Source organism: Sardina pilchardus, chromosome 4 (assembly GCF_963854185.1).
Source record: "Sardina pilchardus chromosome 4, fSarPil1.1, whole genome shotgun sequence".
In the NCBI taxonomy this organism is placed as follows: Eukaryota; Metazoa; Chordata; class Actinopteri; order Clupeiformes; family Clupeidae; genus Sardina; species Sardina pilchardus.
The window spans coordinates 16,854,414-16,871,902 of record NC_084997.1 but is presented as its reverse complement, the minus strand read 5'-3'; the positions used below and the strand labels follow the sequence as shown (position 1 = coordinate 16,871,902).

Genomic DNA, 17,489 nt, shown 5'->3' with positions numbered 1-17,489 from the left:
TTGTATTGTTATTAGTACCCAGAATAACTATCATGGAAAGCTATAAGAATATGTACAGATCAAATAGAGCATATTTAAATTGATTAATGCATCAAAATTAAACCTGATGTTCAAGGTGTGTGTATATGTGTCATTTATATTCCAATTGAGACATTATTTCAATTAAGTCCATGTAAACCCACCATATGTATGTTTCTGATTTTTTACTGATTTTTCAAATACCTTGATTGTCAAAGAGATAGTGAAAGACAATGATATGATGTGTCCTTGCTTGATTTTACTATCTAGGGTGACTCCGGATATCCAGGAACTCCCGGAAGACCAGGGCTGAAGGTTTGTTTGCCTGGATGAGCACATTTACCATCCAATCTATGTAATGTACTGATGAAAGAGACATGTTTAGTAACATGGCAAGTCCTGTTGTGAAGGCTTTTAGGACTGATGCTTAATTAAATGTCCATTTCAAGCCAATGCAACATGAGAGGCAGAATATAAAGGAATGCTCAGAAGTATCCCAAATGAAAATGTCGGTATCTAAAAATGAAATATACGTAATGTATTAAATATTCATATTGAGGTAATTCATTCTAAACGTGTTATGTGTTTGTTTATGTGGTGTGTGTGTGTGTGTGTGTGTGTGTGTGTGTGTAGGGTGTGAGAGGAGATGCTGGCCCGCTCATCTACAATGACTTCAGACCGCCAGGAGGTGAGACAGAAGGCTTGATCTGTATGATGAAGCTCTTGATGATGCTGTTAAGTCAGCTCTTCTCCAACTACGTTTACATATTCTGAGTTGCTGAACGATACATACTAGTCTGGATTGATGGCACTACAGAACTATGGCCACTATAGGCCTACATTATTTGCATTTCAATAACTGCTAAGCGAAAAAAATTCTCCAACTCTTGTTCTCTCTCTCTCTCTCTCTCTCTCTCTATCATCTCTCTCTGTCATCCCTCTCTCTCTCTCATCTCCATCTCATGTCCATCCTCTGGTCCTCTCCTGTCCTCTCTGTCTCTGATGTCTGCAGTTGGACCGATTGGCCCGGAGGGAGATCTTGGGCCCCAGGGAGAGACTGGACCGGTAGGGGAGAAAGGCTTGCCTGGGATCCCCGGACATCCAGCCTTTGAACAACAAGGATGTGAGGAACATATGCTGTTTATCTGTAAAACAAAAATTCCTCCTGAAAAGCCAACTGTATAACTAGCTTTGATGAGAGTGCAAATGAATATAATGAACACGTCTCTGTCTCACTCTCTCTTCTTCTCTCTTCACACTCTCTTCCTCTTCTTCTTTTCTCTGTTCTTCTTCCTCCTCTTCTTCTTCTTTGTTCTTTTCTTCTTCATCCTCCTCCTCCTCCTCTTCCCTCTTCTTCATCTCCTTCTCTTCATCACCATCACACAGTGGACTTATTTGGCCCGTTTGGTGACAAGGGCTTCAGAGGCCAAAAGGGTTCCGAGGGGGAGGCAGGAACCCCCGCCACCCGGGCGGGACCCCCTGGACTCCACGGCCTCGATGGCGACCCGGGATTCGATGGACCTCAAGGATCATGTGAGTTCAATGGCATAGATTCGAAGCTCTATCTACAGAACTCAGATATCTATATTTCATCATCTCTCCGACTGTCCTCTGTCTGTTAGTTCAGAAATGTTGCCGTATGATGTGGGACAGGCAGATCTGTCCATTGCTAACTGCTAAATCGGTTTTTGTCTGTTTAGGGGGAGAGCATCTTAAAGGAGCACCAGGCCCGGGCGGAAGACCAGGCTCAGCTGGACGGAGAGGAGAGACAGGTGTGTCTGTTGTCCCCTTTGGCCCTCATCAGAAACTTATTTGTAGCAGCTACTGTCTGTGCCATAGCTCGATCCTGTTTATACCACTTCTTGTTCACTGGTTTACCTGTATGTGTGTGTGTGTGTGTGTGTGTGTCTGTGTGTTTATGTGCCCATATTCTTGAGTTCAGGAGAGCATGGTGACTGCGAGTGTGACTCTGTGAACTCCCCTGCCGGCTCCCCCGGTCCTGCCGGTAGCATCGGGAGCTACGGCATGCAGGGAGAGTTCGGCCAGCAGGGAGACCAAGGGGACTCAGGGCGGCCTGGTTCACCTGGCATGCCTGTAAGTAGCTCCGCCCATTCTCATTCCTGTCTCTGCCATATCCGTAGTTTCCCGACTATTAGCCGCGGCTTATACATTGATTTTGCAAAAATTCTTCAGCTATGAGGTTAATATAGGGGGGCAGTTAATATGGTGTTAATATAGTTTTGTTTCTTTTAACTTGCATAAAACACTGTCCTGCGGCTTATACACAATGCTGCTTATATGCGGGAAATTACTGTATTACATTCATTCATCAATCTGGATATCACTCGGTGTTATTTGTGTACAAAAAGAACACAGTGTGCAATCTCTCTCTCTTTCTCTCTTTCCTTCTTTCTTTCTCTTTCTCTCTTTCTCTCTCACACTTATAGACACATTGTTTTTTTCCTACTTGTTCCATTAGGGTTTTCCAGGTCGTGATGGCATACCTGGACCCAAGGGAAGGAAAGGAGAAACCACAGTTGCGACTCAGAAAGGTTTGACACTCCACATTTACGTCACAAATAAAACAGCTCACAAATGTGTCTTTGTTGTGCTCGGTTGGTACATGTTTGAGGAGATGGCTGGCACTTTCCGGAGATCTGACCTGATCTGAGATCTGTAATATGTTGCCGACCTTGATCATTAGCGGAGATTAGATATGCGAAGAACAAGAGATTGGTCTTGGGTGCCATGACGACTGGTTTAAACCGTCTCACCTGTCTCCTCAGCTGTTCCCAAGCTCCTCCCATAATGGCATTGTGTGGACAAGGTTATGACAGAGGCATGAATGTGTGCTGTGTGTCCTCCACAGGATTGCCAGGGGACGCAGGAGACCCAGGACGATCAGGAACCCCTGGACCACAGGGCATCAACGGCATCAACGGGCTCCCCGGTTCTCCTGGACTCCACGGCCTTCAAGTGAGTGGTGGTAGTGGTCTGGTGTTCAGGGACTTAAGCCAGAGACTTTCTAATGAGGAGGCACGGCACTCAAAGAATCCTCCATAGAAATGCATGGGACTAGTTTGTAACATCAATGCTGCTCTTCAAAGCATAATGGAAGTAACTGCATTTTTGGTTGGTAAATGAGTTATTATCATTTAATGACATTCATATGAACATATGGGTTGATATACAAAAATAAGCTAATGTAAAGTAACAAAACTGCCATGTGTCCAATAATCCACCTACAACTACTTAGGCTGGACAACAGGATAACTTTAAGGTTCTCAGTTCTGTACTCAGTTGCATACAGTACTTACTGCCTCTTTGCTTTGTAAGGCAGAATAGGGCAGTAGTCTCCACACATGTCCCAGCCTTCCTGTATGCCTCCCCATTAACTTGATAGCTGCTTGATAGCTGCCCAAAGTGCATTACCAAGATGGCCACCGAGTGGGGAGACTTGCCCAAAGGACTTTGTCTAAGCTTCCATAAGGCGGGGATCACACTAGCCAGCGGCAGGTTTCCTATTGTTCTCTATGGTTCGGCAGCGGAACGGTGACAACGCTGGCGTAACGCTAGTGTTGAGCAAACTGAGAGTTGAACTTGGTTCAACTTTGAAGCGCAGTGCTCGGCTCATCACAATCAGTTTTGGAATGTGTAGGTATTTTAACCAATCAGATTCATCTAAGGACGTACAGTAGCAACAAAGATTGAACTTAGGAACGAGATAGAATGTTTAGATTTATTATTATGGTCTGAGCGTTGCGTTACGCTTGCCACTGCCGCTTGCCGCTGGCTAATGTGATCCCCGCCTAAAGGAACCGCGGATGGTCCAGTCTGTTTCGGATGGACAAAACATAATGCTGGGCGAAGCTGACTCCTTTAACAAACAATAAACAGAACATTTGAATTTACATCACAGGACAATGGTTGACAAATGCGAGTTAAAACTAGACTTCACTGTGGTCAGTAAATTTAACTCATGGAGATATACTGACGGGGAGCCATTGGGACCAGTGAGGGTTGACCAGGAGTGAGTGCCAGCAACAGTTGGTACCCACCTCGAGCAGTACCCTGGGTCAACTCAGCACTGCACAAAGATTCACCACCCACCATACACTCGGACTCCACTGATCTATAAAGAATACCTGGATAGAGCATCTACGTCAAAATTCTGAAGCCTACATGGCGGCGGCCATTATGGGACCACTTGCCATAGGAATGCATAGACAGTAAAAGACAGTAAAAGAATGTTGCCGTTCTGCAACAATGGAATTGGAACACCACGCCGCCATTATGGGACCACTTGGGACAGTTCCATTGGCTTCATTGTTGATGGGTCAGCAACAGATAGTCTATCCAGGTATTCTTTATAGATCAGTGTCGGACTCTCTCAAAATGACACTACCAACCAGGATAGTCTTGTGTTCGATCCCACTGTGCATCTGAGCAAGGCACTTAACCCCCAGTTGCTCCAGGGTGATGTCCCTCTAGTGAGCTCATTGTGAGTTGTTCAGGATAGCAGCATCAGCGAAAAGACAACTAATGAAAGTGAGCACCATTATAAAACAATCAGTACCCAGTCAGCATGTCTGTCTTGCTACTTCACCTCCAGAATAGCACATCTGCCCTCTCCCTTGTAAGGATCATAAGGAATGGAATACCTAAAGCTGCAAAAATATAAGTTGGAGTAGATATCGTTTGTTATGCTGCCAGGTACCACATTATTGAGCATGAGCTTTGGAGATGCCATACACTTTGTTTTAAGTCATCAATTGATTCCAAACACACAGATATATTATTATATATTATTTGATATTGTTATTGTGACATTTTCAGGCGTCATTTTGAACCCTAACAGTTACCCCAGCTGTATGTTTCTAACCCTGAACAGTGCAGTGTAGTTCTTCAGCTGGAGATGCAGATGTGACACCGTATTCTTGTGTTCATCCCCAGGGCGAGTCCGTAGTGGGTGATTCTGGAGATCCAGGCTACAGCGGCCGACCAGGAATACGTGGTCTCTCCGGCCTACAGGGAGAGCCCGGTCGGGCGTTAAGCACAACCAAAGGCCAGAAGGGTTTGCCTGGCGACGCCGGAATCCGAGGTCACGGTGGAATGCCCGGTCCCGCCGGAACGCCAGGTGCGTGTTCGTTTTAGTAGCACATGTTCCTACTGAATGTGTCTTGTGTTTCTGCTTGTGGATTCATTCACTTGGATACATTTCTCCTGTTCAGCTCTTTCTCTCCTGTTCAGTTCTTCTCCATCTCTGGTAGTTCTGTCATCTTTTCTCACTGAGTGTCATTCAATTGTCCATTTGCTTCCCTCAAACCACACTGTTAAAAGACCAATAACCCCTTTTGAGAGAGTTGCAATAGTATTAAGTTATGAATATAACTATTGTGAGGATGTGCAATTTAAACAGCAGCTTATCTATCCTCCTGAAAGTCTAGGTCCTCTGAATATGACTGCCATTTTTCAAATCCTATGAGAAGTTTAAAGGATGAAATAGCCATCCAAATGTTATCATGTGAACATGAAAGAGAAAGATAGGGGCTGGTATACTTGACCTCATCATGTGTTTTTCATGGGAACATGCATTATAGATAAAAAAAACAAAAATCTAAAAAAAAAAACATTTTCTACAGTACAGTACAGTACAGTACAGTATATGACTCATAAATGTAGAGAAACATTTGGTACCTGTTCGGTTAAACGAGTTGGTTCACCTCACCTTACCTCACAGTTTAATAAAAGTCAGACTCTAAGAGTTTGTGTCATTCCAAGAATATTAAAAATGCTATTTTCTATACCGATATGATACTAGTTTTGAGTATGTAGCATACATAGATACTTGTACTGTATGTTACATGCTTAAAATGGCATGTCGATGTCAGTTTGGACTTCACTTTAGTGTGGTAGTGTGTACTATTTGCAACTGTACTTCCTTTTAACAGTGTTGTCACAAAGGTGTGTTTGAGATCAAACCCTTGCTTCACTCTGTCATTTGTGATCAATGCATCTATCTATCCATGTGTGCTTTTGAAAGGAGGCTGTATTCAAGTTGGAGAACGAGGACTGGTGTATAAAGAAGGTAGCTGGAAAAAAACAGCAACTTTATTCATTAAATAAAAAAAACCTTCTTGCATTATTTTCCTCATTCACAATTTTCAGTGGCAAGGGTAACATCACCTCAACTTAACTTTTTTGTTGATTTTGATGCTTAAAGAACTCACCCCACCTCTTCACGTCTTCAGGGCTTTTGTTGTTCGCTTTTCAATTCGCATTGATTGTAATGGCAGAGACGCCATGATCGATTTTGCATCGACCTCACTCCCGTCTGTGCTAAGACGAGGAACTGTGTTGGGCTCTCACTGTTTGGTCACTCCATGCTGTTTTCATTCTCCCAAAGCGGACAGTCCAGTCCAACCAAGTGTGGACGAGGCATATCAAATATAGATCTAAGTGTGGTGTTTGTTTTATGAACAGGGGAATGCGATGTCGAGCCGGGACCTCCCGGTGAGCCGGGACTCCACGGTCTTCCTGGAATGGACGGTATGCCAGGTAAGGCCATGAAATTAGACAGGTGCATGCCAACGACTGGGCACATGCTACAGTTAATGTACAGTTTTCTATTGTGTGAAGTTTTTTTTTAAAGTATATGCTGCATACGCTGTGTTTGCTGTGAATCAACTCTTGCTGTAAATGATTTGTTTCCAGGGTTTCCAGGGCTCAAAGGTTTCGCAGGGCTGTCCGGCGAGTCTGGGCTCAAAGGAGAGCGCGGAGATCCTGGCCACGGTGGACTTCCCGGGCCGAGCGGTACGTGCGTCACATCTGGAATAGAATAGAATAGAATATGTACTTTTTTGATCCTGTGAGGGAAATTCAGTTCTCTGCATTTAGCCAAATTTAACCGAATTAGTGAACACACAGCACACAGTGAACACACAGGTTACCCTTGCAACCCTCAGGTTACAAGCCCAAAGCCCTGACCAGTAGGCCACGGCTGCCCAAGACAGACAGAACGCAAGAGTACAGAGTATATGTGCATGCAAAAAGGATGTCTCTTGTAGACACTGTTGGGAAAGACAAGAAACGCTCATCATAATCTAGCAGCATATTATGATTTAGTATTATGGATTATTTATTTCCTCACTCATCTCATTTCTCATTGTGGTCCATCATAGTTAGTTGGCGAAATGGGACAGTTCCATATGTAGGAGGATTAAACGATTGAAAGACCTAGAGAAAAGATTTACAGTATGTCTGATTGTCATATTGGCCGTAGGTCTGCTATATGTGTCATGGATATATCCAGCATACGTTGTTAAGAGTTCTTTCATGATGCCATTTCTCTTCCTCTAGGCTTCACCGGTATACGCGGTGACCTGGGTACACCTGGTTACAAAGGACCCCCCGGAGGCGCTGGGCGGCCCGGCCTCGATGGCCGCAACGGTGAACCAGGTGCGAAGGGAGCCCACGGCGATGTGTTAGACGCCTCCACTGGAGCCCCTGGTGAGCCTGGACCGGCTGGGCATATGGGAGAGGTTGGATTACAAGGGCCGTCAGGCACCCGGGGATACCAAGGTAGGACTTGATTAAATTAGATTAGATTCTATTCAGTTGTCAATGTGCAGAGTACCAGTACAAAGACAATGAAATACAGTTGTGGTACATTTGTTCAGTTTAATGCCTTCAGGGCTCTGAATGTGAAGGTTGATCACTGGTGGACAGTTGGCAGGGAGCAATACAACCACTAAAAAAACATTATAAATGCACAAGAAATAAAAAGCCCTATAGATTGAATTGCAAAGGGAAAAGTTTTTTGTGAATATTTATTTAGTCTTTTATATGCTTGATTTTTTTAGTTTTTTGTTAGATAGATGTTAATAAAATGTGATTGTGTGGCCATTGCATTGTTTGCCATTGTATTTCCCCTAACATAGGAATGACTGGGATGCCTGGCATGATCGGCTTCAAGGGTGACCTTGGGCCTTATGGCGCTGAGGGAGAAATAGGTCGCCCCGGGCCGGCAGGAAAGATCGGGTATCCTGGACAGCCTGGGACCGCCGGTATTCCAGGACCTCCCGGATCCGTCGGACTGCCAGGTGAGTTCACGTCAGGTGTCAGGTCCCCGTTTCACTGCCCCGCACCCTGCCGCCCCATCTGTCTGTCCTCTGAGAGACAACTCTAAACTGAAGTACCCGCACCGCCAGCTCTACAGCTAGATTTGTTTTTATTTAAGAGGCGGGCGCCGGGCGGGGCTGGTGTCGGGACTGCATCTGTCTGGCCGTACCCATCGATCAAAACGCCCGCTTCGCCCAAAAAATGAATTGAATGAAAATGAATTGAATACTAGTGGGTGTCACTTCTAATGTGAAATGCCCTTGAGGCTGAATGCCCCCTTAGAAGGATCTGACTAACAAAAAAAAGAATGTAAAGCTCTCAGCCCATTTTGTAACTGTGCTGTCTATGGCAGGCTTTCCTGGAGATCGGGGAAGTGACGGTGACCCTGGAGTCCCAGGGCCCTTCGGCATGAAGGGGTTTCCTGGTGTTCCTGGCAGTGACGGGAACCCTGGAAGTACAGGGTTACTGGGGGATCCCGGAAATCCAGGCGAACCGGGACATATTGGTGTCGTTGGTTTGAAAGGTTGGTCAGTCCGTGTATGTCTATGTAAAGATTTCACTAAAGATTACATGTATGGACACTTTGTTTGATTAAAATTGGAAATATTTGAATGTCAGTAATTATACCGTTTGTGCTCAACAGTTGTGCCATGTAACGGTGTCCGCTTGGTTCATTTTCGCAGGTTACCGAGGTTCTCCAGGTATGGCAGGCTTCAGTGGCATGCCAGGGGTGAGCGGACATAAGGGATATTCTGGTTTTCCTGGAGAGCCTGGGCTTTATGGAGAATTCGGCCTCAAGGGTTTCAGGGGCAGACCTGGTCTAAAGGGTGAGTCTTGAACCTCATCACCCGCATTAAGGAACCTTGATTCATTCACCACATAGAGCATTCTCTAGTAGTGATTAACCACCATTTTGAAATTCACTACATAGTAAACTAGAAAATCACCCAGAGAGTGTTCAACAAAAAAACAGCATATCTGAAATAATTTCTTGCCTTTTGTCATTTCACAAAATAATCGTAATCGTAATCGAAAATCGGACTTTGAGAGAAGTAAATCGGGATTTAATTTTTTCGGCAAAATCGAACAGCCCTACATCTGATTGGACAAGACAAGAAGCATTTTATGAATGGCAATAGCTCAGGACATTCCCACAGTCACCTTTGACCGGTAGTAATCACCCCTCAAGGCTTGGCGCACAAGATCCTTGCTACCCCTAGGACACAATCGGGTTTAGTTTAGTATACAGTACAGTGTGCAGATGCCTCATATTAGGCCCAGTCTCAGTCTTGGCCTCTTCTCTGTCCATGTTAAAGGGGAGAGAGGTTTGCCCGGCAAACCGGGAGAGTTCCGCATGGACGACGTGGTGAAGAAGGCGATGAAGGAGATGAAGGGGGCCAAGGGGGACCTAGGCACATCAGGGCCGCACGGCTTCCCCGGACCCAGAGGTGAGTCTGTCTACGCTTGAGCTAGCTGTAGAATGGCTCCCTCGCCATCCTATAGCTCCAGCATGTTAGCTTTAGCGGCATGGATTCTCCAGATCCAGAGGTACAGTAAGTCTGTCCACGCTTTGCTCTGCTGCTGTTGTTGTTCGTCTTCTACCAACGGGACGTCCTCCTCACAACTTACTCGATTTTACTATCGCAGTGTAAAGTGGAGCGTCTGTGTCTGAAAAGATTCTTGCAGACACTCGGTGAAATTGACTTTGAAAATGATGTTGTTGGCTGATTTGTGGTGTGTATATTAAGGTCTGAGGTCTTAGTCAGGGCAGGGGGCCTATGTGGTTTCCGTGGGACTGAAATGTTAATTTTTGGAGAGTGGTTGGACTGTCTTCAGTGGTCATTTAGATACACACACACACACACACACCCACACACACACACACACACACACACATAGGGTTGGGTACCTATTGCAGTTGAACCAATATCAGTACCGGTGCCAGTTCCTGAGGTTCGGTGTTGGTACCGTACCCTTGCTGGATCTGTAACACCTTGTTTGTAGGTAGAGAGATGCACATGGACAATTGTACATCTTACTCATCTTTCAATGGTCTGTGTTTGGGTGTGTGTGTGCGTGCGTGTGTGTGACCAACAGATAGAGATCTCTTTCAGGTGAAAGAAAAACCCTCCTCACAAACACATCACCCCTCCCACACATACATACACACACACATACACGCACACTTCACACATATTTTTAACCTTATTTTAGAGATTTGGGATCGGATATGTTCTGACATTCACAGTCACACCCTATGACATTTGCCTCTCCTTCCTGCTAACATCAGCAGAACATGAGAAAAGATCTACACCTTGGTGTGTGTGTGTGTGTATGTGTGTGTAAGTGTGTGTGGTTTTGCAGGTGTATGTGCCACCTCCGACACTCACCGCGCCTACTTGAACGGACTGTTCAAATGACTTACTCGTAGCCATGATACTTTTTAATAAACTATGGTTTTCTGTCACTTGAACAATTTAAAGTTTTGTTTTACAGTTTTGAATGGATCCAGCTCACTCACAATTTAGAACGATGGGAGCATTTCATTGCACCCCGTCAACTGTCAGTTTTATTTTAAGTTCTTACCAGGGATAGGCCTACTAATTTAAATCCTGGTGCAATAAATACAGGCTTAAATGTAGCATATTAAGTTAGCCATAGAAACGTTAGTTTTTGAGGCAGACATAACGTTGCACTCAGACATGACCTCAGATGGTGCACTCCGCTCCTGATGCACATGAAAGTACCGAGATCTAGCACCGATTTACAGTAAGCATATTAGTGGGACATCCGGGTCTCTCTCTCTCTCTCTCTCTCTCTCTCTATCTCACACTCTCACACACACACACACACACTCACACACACACACACACACACACACACACACACACACACACACACACACACACACACACACACACAGTCTCTAGTAACAACGTTGACAGCAGCGTAACTTAGAAACAAGATAGAATGTTATGGATTATTATTATTATGGTCTGAGCCAGGGGCGTTTCTAGATTTAAGGACAACCTGGGCTAAGCCCCTATAGTGTCAATGCGCGCGCCGAAATTTTTTTAAGGGGACATTAAAGGGTCACTGCACCCTAAAATAGGTTTTTTGAGCTGTTGATTGATTGAAAATACTCATAAGTGGTGAACTGTACTATTACCAGGGTTAATATTGACAAAAATCGTGTTTCTCGACAAACGTAACATTTCGTCTGATTTTGTATTGGAGATATTGCTCTCTCGCGCATACTACCGTTTGAAAACATGCCATGGCATGTTGGTCCAAAATACTATTGGAATGATGACGTTGTCCTGCACTTCTAGTCCGACACTACGTCACCGGGTCGTTACAAATTAGGACTGAAACGCCCCAACACCTGCTGCCCTGATTAGCCTACCTGTGATAAGCCATGTCTGCAGCACTCATTCCCAGATTGACACGAAATCACCATGGTTGATTGGTTGCAGCAGTGCTGCACTCTCTCTCCAAATTTCAGAACGTCTCGCCCATTTTGAAAGCCGTTTTCAGAAATGTGAAGTGGGTGGAGTTATGGGGTGAAGTAACTCTTTAAGGGGTGCGCGAAATGAAGAAGGCAATGGAGGATCTACAGTAGCCTATTACTGTAAAATATAATGTTATACTCCTACATTGTATTTTTTACAAGGAACACAAGATAGCCTATAGGAATAGCACTATTGAGAGAAAAATTAGGCTTATCTGACTATAGCTGTTACAACTACCCATAAGCTTACACTGTCCAGGGACACACAGCTAGGCCTACTACCAGTGGATGACAAGGAGTCTGAGTAGATATAGCATAGCCTATTAGGTCTAAATCAAAACATACAATTTTCCTTTTCGAAGTTGAACTTTTAAGCCTAGCCTACACTCATCTGCTCCTCTCAGAATGTGTGTAGACAAACATAGTCCTACCAACGATTCATATCAAGCATTTGCCATGGCTATATGACAAACAGGGGTCTGAATACAACTTCTGATATGACAAATAAATTATTTTGAAGTGGGGGAAATGGGGATGTATGAAAAAATGCAGAAATGTGATGTGATTGTGATTTCAAAAAAGGATTTCTCGTGATCACCGCTAATTATACAGATACATTCTATACGCCATTGGAATCAGTAGGATCTCCTGTTTATTTTGATATGCAGTTTGCCATAGGGCAGTAACGAAATCATGAGATATTTCACAGAGAAGAATGGGTATGACGCAGAACTACATGTGATTCATTTTTGTATGTACAGTAACTGTAATTTTCAACGCTAAGTATCTCGCGAACCGTTCATCATAGAAACTAGTGGCTAGTGCCACTGTAAAGGCCAGGTTACGTAGTTTCATATGATATGCCTGTTATTTCTATGCGAAAATATCTCGCAGCAATATGACCGAAAAGAATGGGTGCGGCCGCGGCCGCATGGTGCGTCTCTCGGAGAAGGCAGAGAGAGTCGGCCGGCGGCCCGATGGTAATAATCTTCTCGCGGCCCGGTACCCATAGATTGAGAAACAAACACTGGGCTAGCCCATGTAGAAACGTGAAGCTAGTGTTGTATTGTGATGCCAATCGATAGCTTGCTTAGCCTACTACTGGTGGTGCTCAACATTTAGCACCAGGCAAATGCTGGTTGATTTTGAAACTGGCTGATAGATTCAAGCATTACAAAAATGTACCCCGGGCTCGGCTCAAATTACCCCGGGCTGAAGCCCCGGTAAAATCGGCTGGTGACGCCACTGGTCTGAGCCTTGCCGCTGGCCAATGCGATCCCCGCCTTACAGGCCTCAGCTGGTGCTGGCTATGTAAAAGTCTATTAAACTTGATTTAACAGAGATCTCTGCACGTTGTGCTCTGAATGGGTGTAGACAAGAACTGGCAGAGCAGGCTAGGCCTACACTCAAGCACACTAATAGGCATGAATTGATAGTATTGATATTGAAGTATTTTTAGACAGACAATTTTGAGCATTTTAGGCACAATGTCTTGTTAAAGAGATCAATCATCAACTTAAAAATGTTTTGTTTTTTTAATGTTGTATTGTTTATGTGGTCCACTTTTGCCTTTTTGGCCCCAAACCCTGTGCTACAATACCAGTCTTGTGTGTGTCTCAGGGCCAAAAGGCCTCCCAGGCTTTCCAGGTTCCTCGGGTCATGATGGCTTCCCAGGAGAGCCCAGCGATAGCAAGGGTGACGTGGGAGATCCGGGAAATCCGGGGTGGCCCGGCCAGAAGGGGATGCCAGGTCCCACCGGACCGCAAGGAATCGGAGGATTCCCTGGAATGCCGGGCTACAGGGTAAGAATGTTTTTCTGTGCCACCTTGGTTGCACTGTCTTGTCCTTTTGTTTGCGGTGTGGAAGTGAATGACGGATTGGTTATGTCATTGACTGACAGGGGGAGAAAGGTGGAACCGGTGCCTATGGGCGATCAGGAGAATCCGGATTAAAGGGTTTCAAAGGTAGATACAGAATACATGATCGGAGAAGTAATTGCTTCAAATTGAACAAAGGTTATGGTGAACTTAAGGTATGATTTTAGAACATCACTTACGTTTGTGTGTGTGTGTGTGTGTGTGTGTGTGTGTGTGTATGTGTGTATGTGTGTTTGTGTGTGTGTGTGTGTGTGTGTATTTTGTGTATTTTTAGGTGACCTGGGTCCTACAGTGGATCTCCCTGGAGCTACTGGGCGTCGCGGTGAGCCAGGGTTGCCAGGTTACTCAGGTAAGTCATTTGAGGCCTGGGATGTGCATACTTTTAACATCATGGCTGCCATGCATATCCAGCGTGCATTTGGTGCGTTGGCCGCGAACATCCTGAAAAAAATTTGCGTGACGCGCACAGGAGATGCAATGCTCACATGAACGTAAGGGGCATATACAGGTGCAGCACATAGCTGTCAGTGAGCATGCAAGGCCAGCTTTATTTGCTACTGAATTCTGGTCTGCTCTCAGGGTGAGACACACTTGCGTAGTGCCCGTGTAGTATTGAAGAAAGGTTTTGTTCTCAACGCAACCTGATTTGTATGCAAACGTATGCAAACGTTTTCGTGTAAAAAGCAAGTATATACCAGGCCTGAAGGTCACGGTTATAGAACACAGCATACCCCCACCCCCACCCCCACCCCAACTGCTTGAACTATACTGAACATGTAGAGTATTATCACTGGTTTTCTCCACAGGTGGACCGGGCCAGTTTGGTGTAACTGGGGACAGAGGCAACCCTGGCCTCTCTGGTATCGAGGGCATGAAAGGAGGACCAGGTGACTTCGGCTTTGTTGGAATCAGAGGTACGGCGTTGTCCTAATGTCATTATCTGTTTACTCATTGCAACCCCTGAATGTAGCTGTGCGTTAGCGAACATCTTTGCACCAGATGGTTAGCGTGTGTTAACTCTTCTGGGCCGCGTTTCCCAGATTCGTTAAGAAGCTCTTAAGTGCTAAGAACTTCTTAGGAGCATCCTTAGAACGTTCTTAGAGTGCTCCTAAGAAGTTAAGAGCCTCTTAGCGAATCTGGGAAACCCGGCCCTGATCAATTAGCCTAGCCTAGCCTAGGCCATACTTTTGATGTGAGCAGGGGTCAGTGTTTGCATCTACTCTGACAGGCCAACAAGCGTACACACACACACACACACACACACACACACACACACACACATACACACACACACACACTATGACGATTTCACCATTCCACTCCTCAGGGTCTGACGGACGGCAAGGAACGCCTGGCCAGCAGGGCCAGAAGGGCTGGCCTGGAGTCCCCGGTGGCCACGGAACCAAAGGAGCTGAAGGACATTCTGGGCAACCAGGTATAGAAATCTAATCTGCCCGGTGACCTCACTACTAGGGAATGCTGCAGGGAGATGTGTTGGAAATCAAGCACTCAATAGGCCCTGGTTTTTGATGGAGGGCAAAGAGCAAAGTCCCTCTCGCATATTAAAGGTGTACCTTCACACCGGTGTGACGGGAATGTTGGAAAATTAACACTTTAAAGGGACCCTTTGCAACTTTTTCATAGTCAGAAAATCGCTTAGAAATCGTTGTTTTGCTTGACTGACCAGTTTTTTCGAAAACAGTATTTCCTCCCGCCCCCAGTGTCCCTATCCTCTATTGCAACCTTGCAGTTTGTTCAGGAGGCGATCGCTCCTTGTTTACATCTGGAAGGCTGAGACGCGTGAGGAACAAGAAGAACCACGCTTGCAATTTATATATTTATATAGCCTATAAATATACAGGCTAAAGCTATCAGGGAAGCTCTGCAGAGAAATATGCAAGCATAAAATGAGCGAAAACGAAAAACGAAACCCAAACCAGAGATGAAATCGCCAATCCTGCATAGTTTCTCTTTAGAGAATATCTGGGTTCATTCAGAGCCATATACAGTAGATCTCTCTCTAGGGCTCTGTGTTCATTGACCTCAACATAGAATTTTAGAACCTTGAATTGTTGCGGAATGGAATCTTATGTTACAATGTTCTAAAACCCACACCTTCGCTTCGCACGTCGCCGGAGTTCCAAACCTCCACCTAGCCATGATTATATCCTCACTGGGCTAACATGCAGTGGCCAGAAAAGGGTTCAATTCCTGGCTTCCACCCTGAGTTGTTCAAGGGACAATGTAACAATGCCCTTGTAATATAAATGAGATATGTAAGACTTTGGAAAGAGCGTCTTCAAAATGAATACATGTAAATATAAAGTGACCATGATGGTGTGGGCGTTACTGATCCCATTTGAAAGTGACCAGCAGATGATGAGTATGGTGGTTACATGTAATCCATTGATTGGTGTTGTGCTTCTCTCTCCAGGCTTCCCCGGTCAGACAGGAATCGGTGGACTTGATGGGCTGAAAGGAAACAAGGGATTGCCCGGCATGCCAGGTGCCATTTTTATACCATCACACAGAGCTATGGCATACAAAGGCCAACCTCTGTGACTGACTGCAATGTCAATCGCATGTTTTATAATCAAAGATGTGTTGTGAAAAACTAGAAAATAAACAGTGAAACAATTAGTTTTGTCAAATTGAGATATGATTTAGGATGAAGCTCAATTTCTGACCATGTGTATTTGTCTATAAGCTGACATGTGTGTTTGTGGTTTCAGGTGTTGACACAGTGGGACCACCAGGCCACCCTGGCGTTAAAGGCCAGAAAGGAGAAGCTGGCGTCCCCAGCACTCTAGCCGGTGAACAGGGAGGATATGGCCCCAAAGGATATTCAGGGGATGCAGGTAGGGGCATTGTGGGAAATGGAGTTCACAGTTGTTTTCTGCTTACAGTAAGGGCTCCCTGTTCAGTTGGTTTGCGCCATGTGGAGTGATGGTTAACGTGCTCTGCAGGTGATCAAGGACGGCCTGGCCCTCAAGGTCCACAGGGTCCCCCTGGGTTCGGAGGAACCTCAGACAGACCTGGGCGCCCTGGAGATGCTGGTTTTCCCGGACAGAAAGGACTCCCAGGTGGAGTACAATAACCTACTGCAATATCATAAACACTATAGTGGACACACCAATAGCAATAAGTGTGATATGACATAGGGCCTGCATCTAGGCTGTGCATGACATACATAACAGTATTTGGAGGCATTTGTTAAGATGATTGGTCATAGTCTCTCTCTGTGTGTGTGTGTGTGTGTGTGTGTGTGTGTGTGTGTGTGTGTGTGTGTGTGTAAAAGTGTTATGATACCATGGATGGCTCTGGTTTTACACACTATACTGTACGTGTTTTGCTCTCTAGGTTTCCCTGGACCCAGAGGCACGCCAGGCATCCCCTCGACGCTTGGGGACAAGGGAGAGAGGGGCATAGGCGGCTTGTTTGGCCTGACTGGTCTAAGGGGTCTCCAGGGTGACAAGGGGCAGGAAGGGTTCCCTGGACCAAACGGAATCTCAGGACAGAAAGGTCAGTCTGGGTGTACCGCAGCTCACCCATTTATCAGTCCTGTCAAATATAGACTCACCCATTTATCAGTCCTGTCAAATAGACTCATAGACTCACTCATTCATCAGTCCTGTCATATATAGACTCATAGACTCACCCATTCATCAGTCCTGTCATATATAGACTCACTCATTCATCAGTCCTGTCATATATAGACTCACCCTTTCATCAGTCCTGTCATATAGACTCACCCATTCATCAGTCACCCTGTCATATATAGACTCACCCATTCATCAGTCCTGTCATATAGAGACTCACCCATTCATCAGTCACCCTGTCATATAGGCTCACCCATTCATCAGTCACCCTGTCATATATAGACTCACCCATTCATCAATCCTCTCATAGACTCACTGGTTCTCATAGGGCCCTATGGAACCATGGGACCACCCAAGGTGGCC

The 17,489-nt window shown here is 45.3% G+C and overlaps 1 protein-coding gene across 3 annotated transcripts in view; it reads left to right on the top strand.

The window, feature by feature from the left end:
* Positions 1-17,489, top strand: part of col4a2 (collagen, type IV, alpha 2) — an 86,140-nt gene that overhangs the window by 62,724 nt on the left and 5,927 nt on the right. For 2 of the 3 annotated variants that reach the window (XM_062534387.1, XM_062534388.1), the window contains exons 17-42: positions 289-333; positions 652-706; positions 1,031-1,141; positions 1,405-1,551; positions 1,719-1,790; positions 1,961-2,112; positions 2,498-2,570; positions 2,888-2,994; positions 4,972-5,155; positions 6,062-6,106; positions 6,502-6,576; positions 6,733-6,831; positions 7,378-7,599; positions 7,959-8,120; positions 8,492-8,662; positions 8,823-8,966; positions 9,456-9,587; positions 13,271-13,452; positions 13,551-13,614; positions 13,802-13,876; positions 14,334-14,441; positions 14,855-14,962; positions 15,962-16,033; positions 16,260-16,385; positions 16,494-16,610; positions 16,888-17,049. In XM_062534387.1, coding sequence (XP_062390371.1) covers positions 289-333; positions 652-706; positions 1,031-1,141; positions 1,405-1,551; positions 1,719-1,790; positions 1,961-2,112; positions 2,498-2,570; positions 2,888-2,994; positions 4,972-5,155; positions 6,062-6,106; positions 6,502-6,576; positions 6,733-6,831; positions 7,378-7,599; positions 7,959-8,120; positions 8,492-8,662; positions 8,823-8,966; positions 9,456-9,587; positions 13,271-13,452; positions 13,551-13,614; positions 13,802-13,876; positions 14,334-14,441; positions 14,855-14,962; positions 15,962-16,033; positions 16,260-16,385; positions 16,494-16,610; positions 16,888-17,049 — 3,010 coding nt within the window. The remainder of the gene's footprint in view (positions 1-288; positions 334-651; positions 707-1,030; positions 1,142-1,404; positions 1,552-1,718; positions 1,791-1,960; positions 2,113-2,497; positions 2,571-2,887; positions 2,995-4,971; positions 5,156-6,061; positions 6,107-6,501; positions 6,577-6,732; positions 6,832-7,377; positions 7,600-7,958; positions 8,121-8,491; positions 8,663-8,822; positions 8,967-9,455; positions 9,588-13,270; positions 13,453-13,550; positions 13,615-13,801; positions 13,877-14,333; positions 14,442-14,854; positions 14,963-15,961; positions 16,034-16,259; positions 16,386-16,493; positions 16,611-16,887; positions 17,050-17,489) is intronic. The other variant, XM_062534389.1, reaches the window with a different exon arrangement.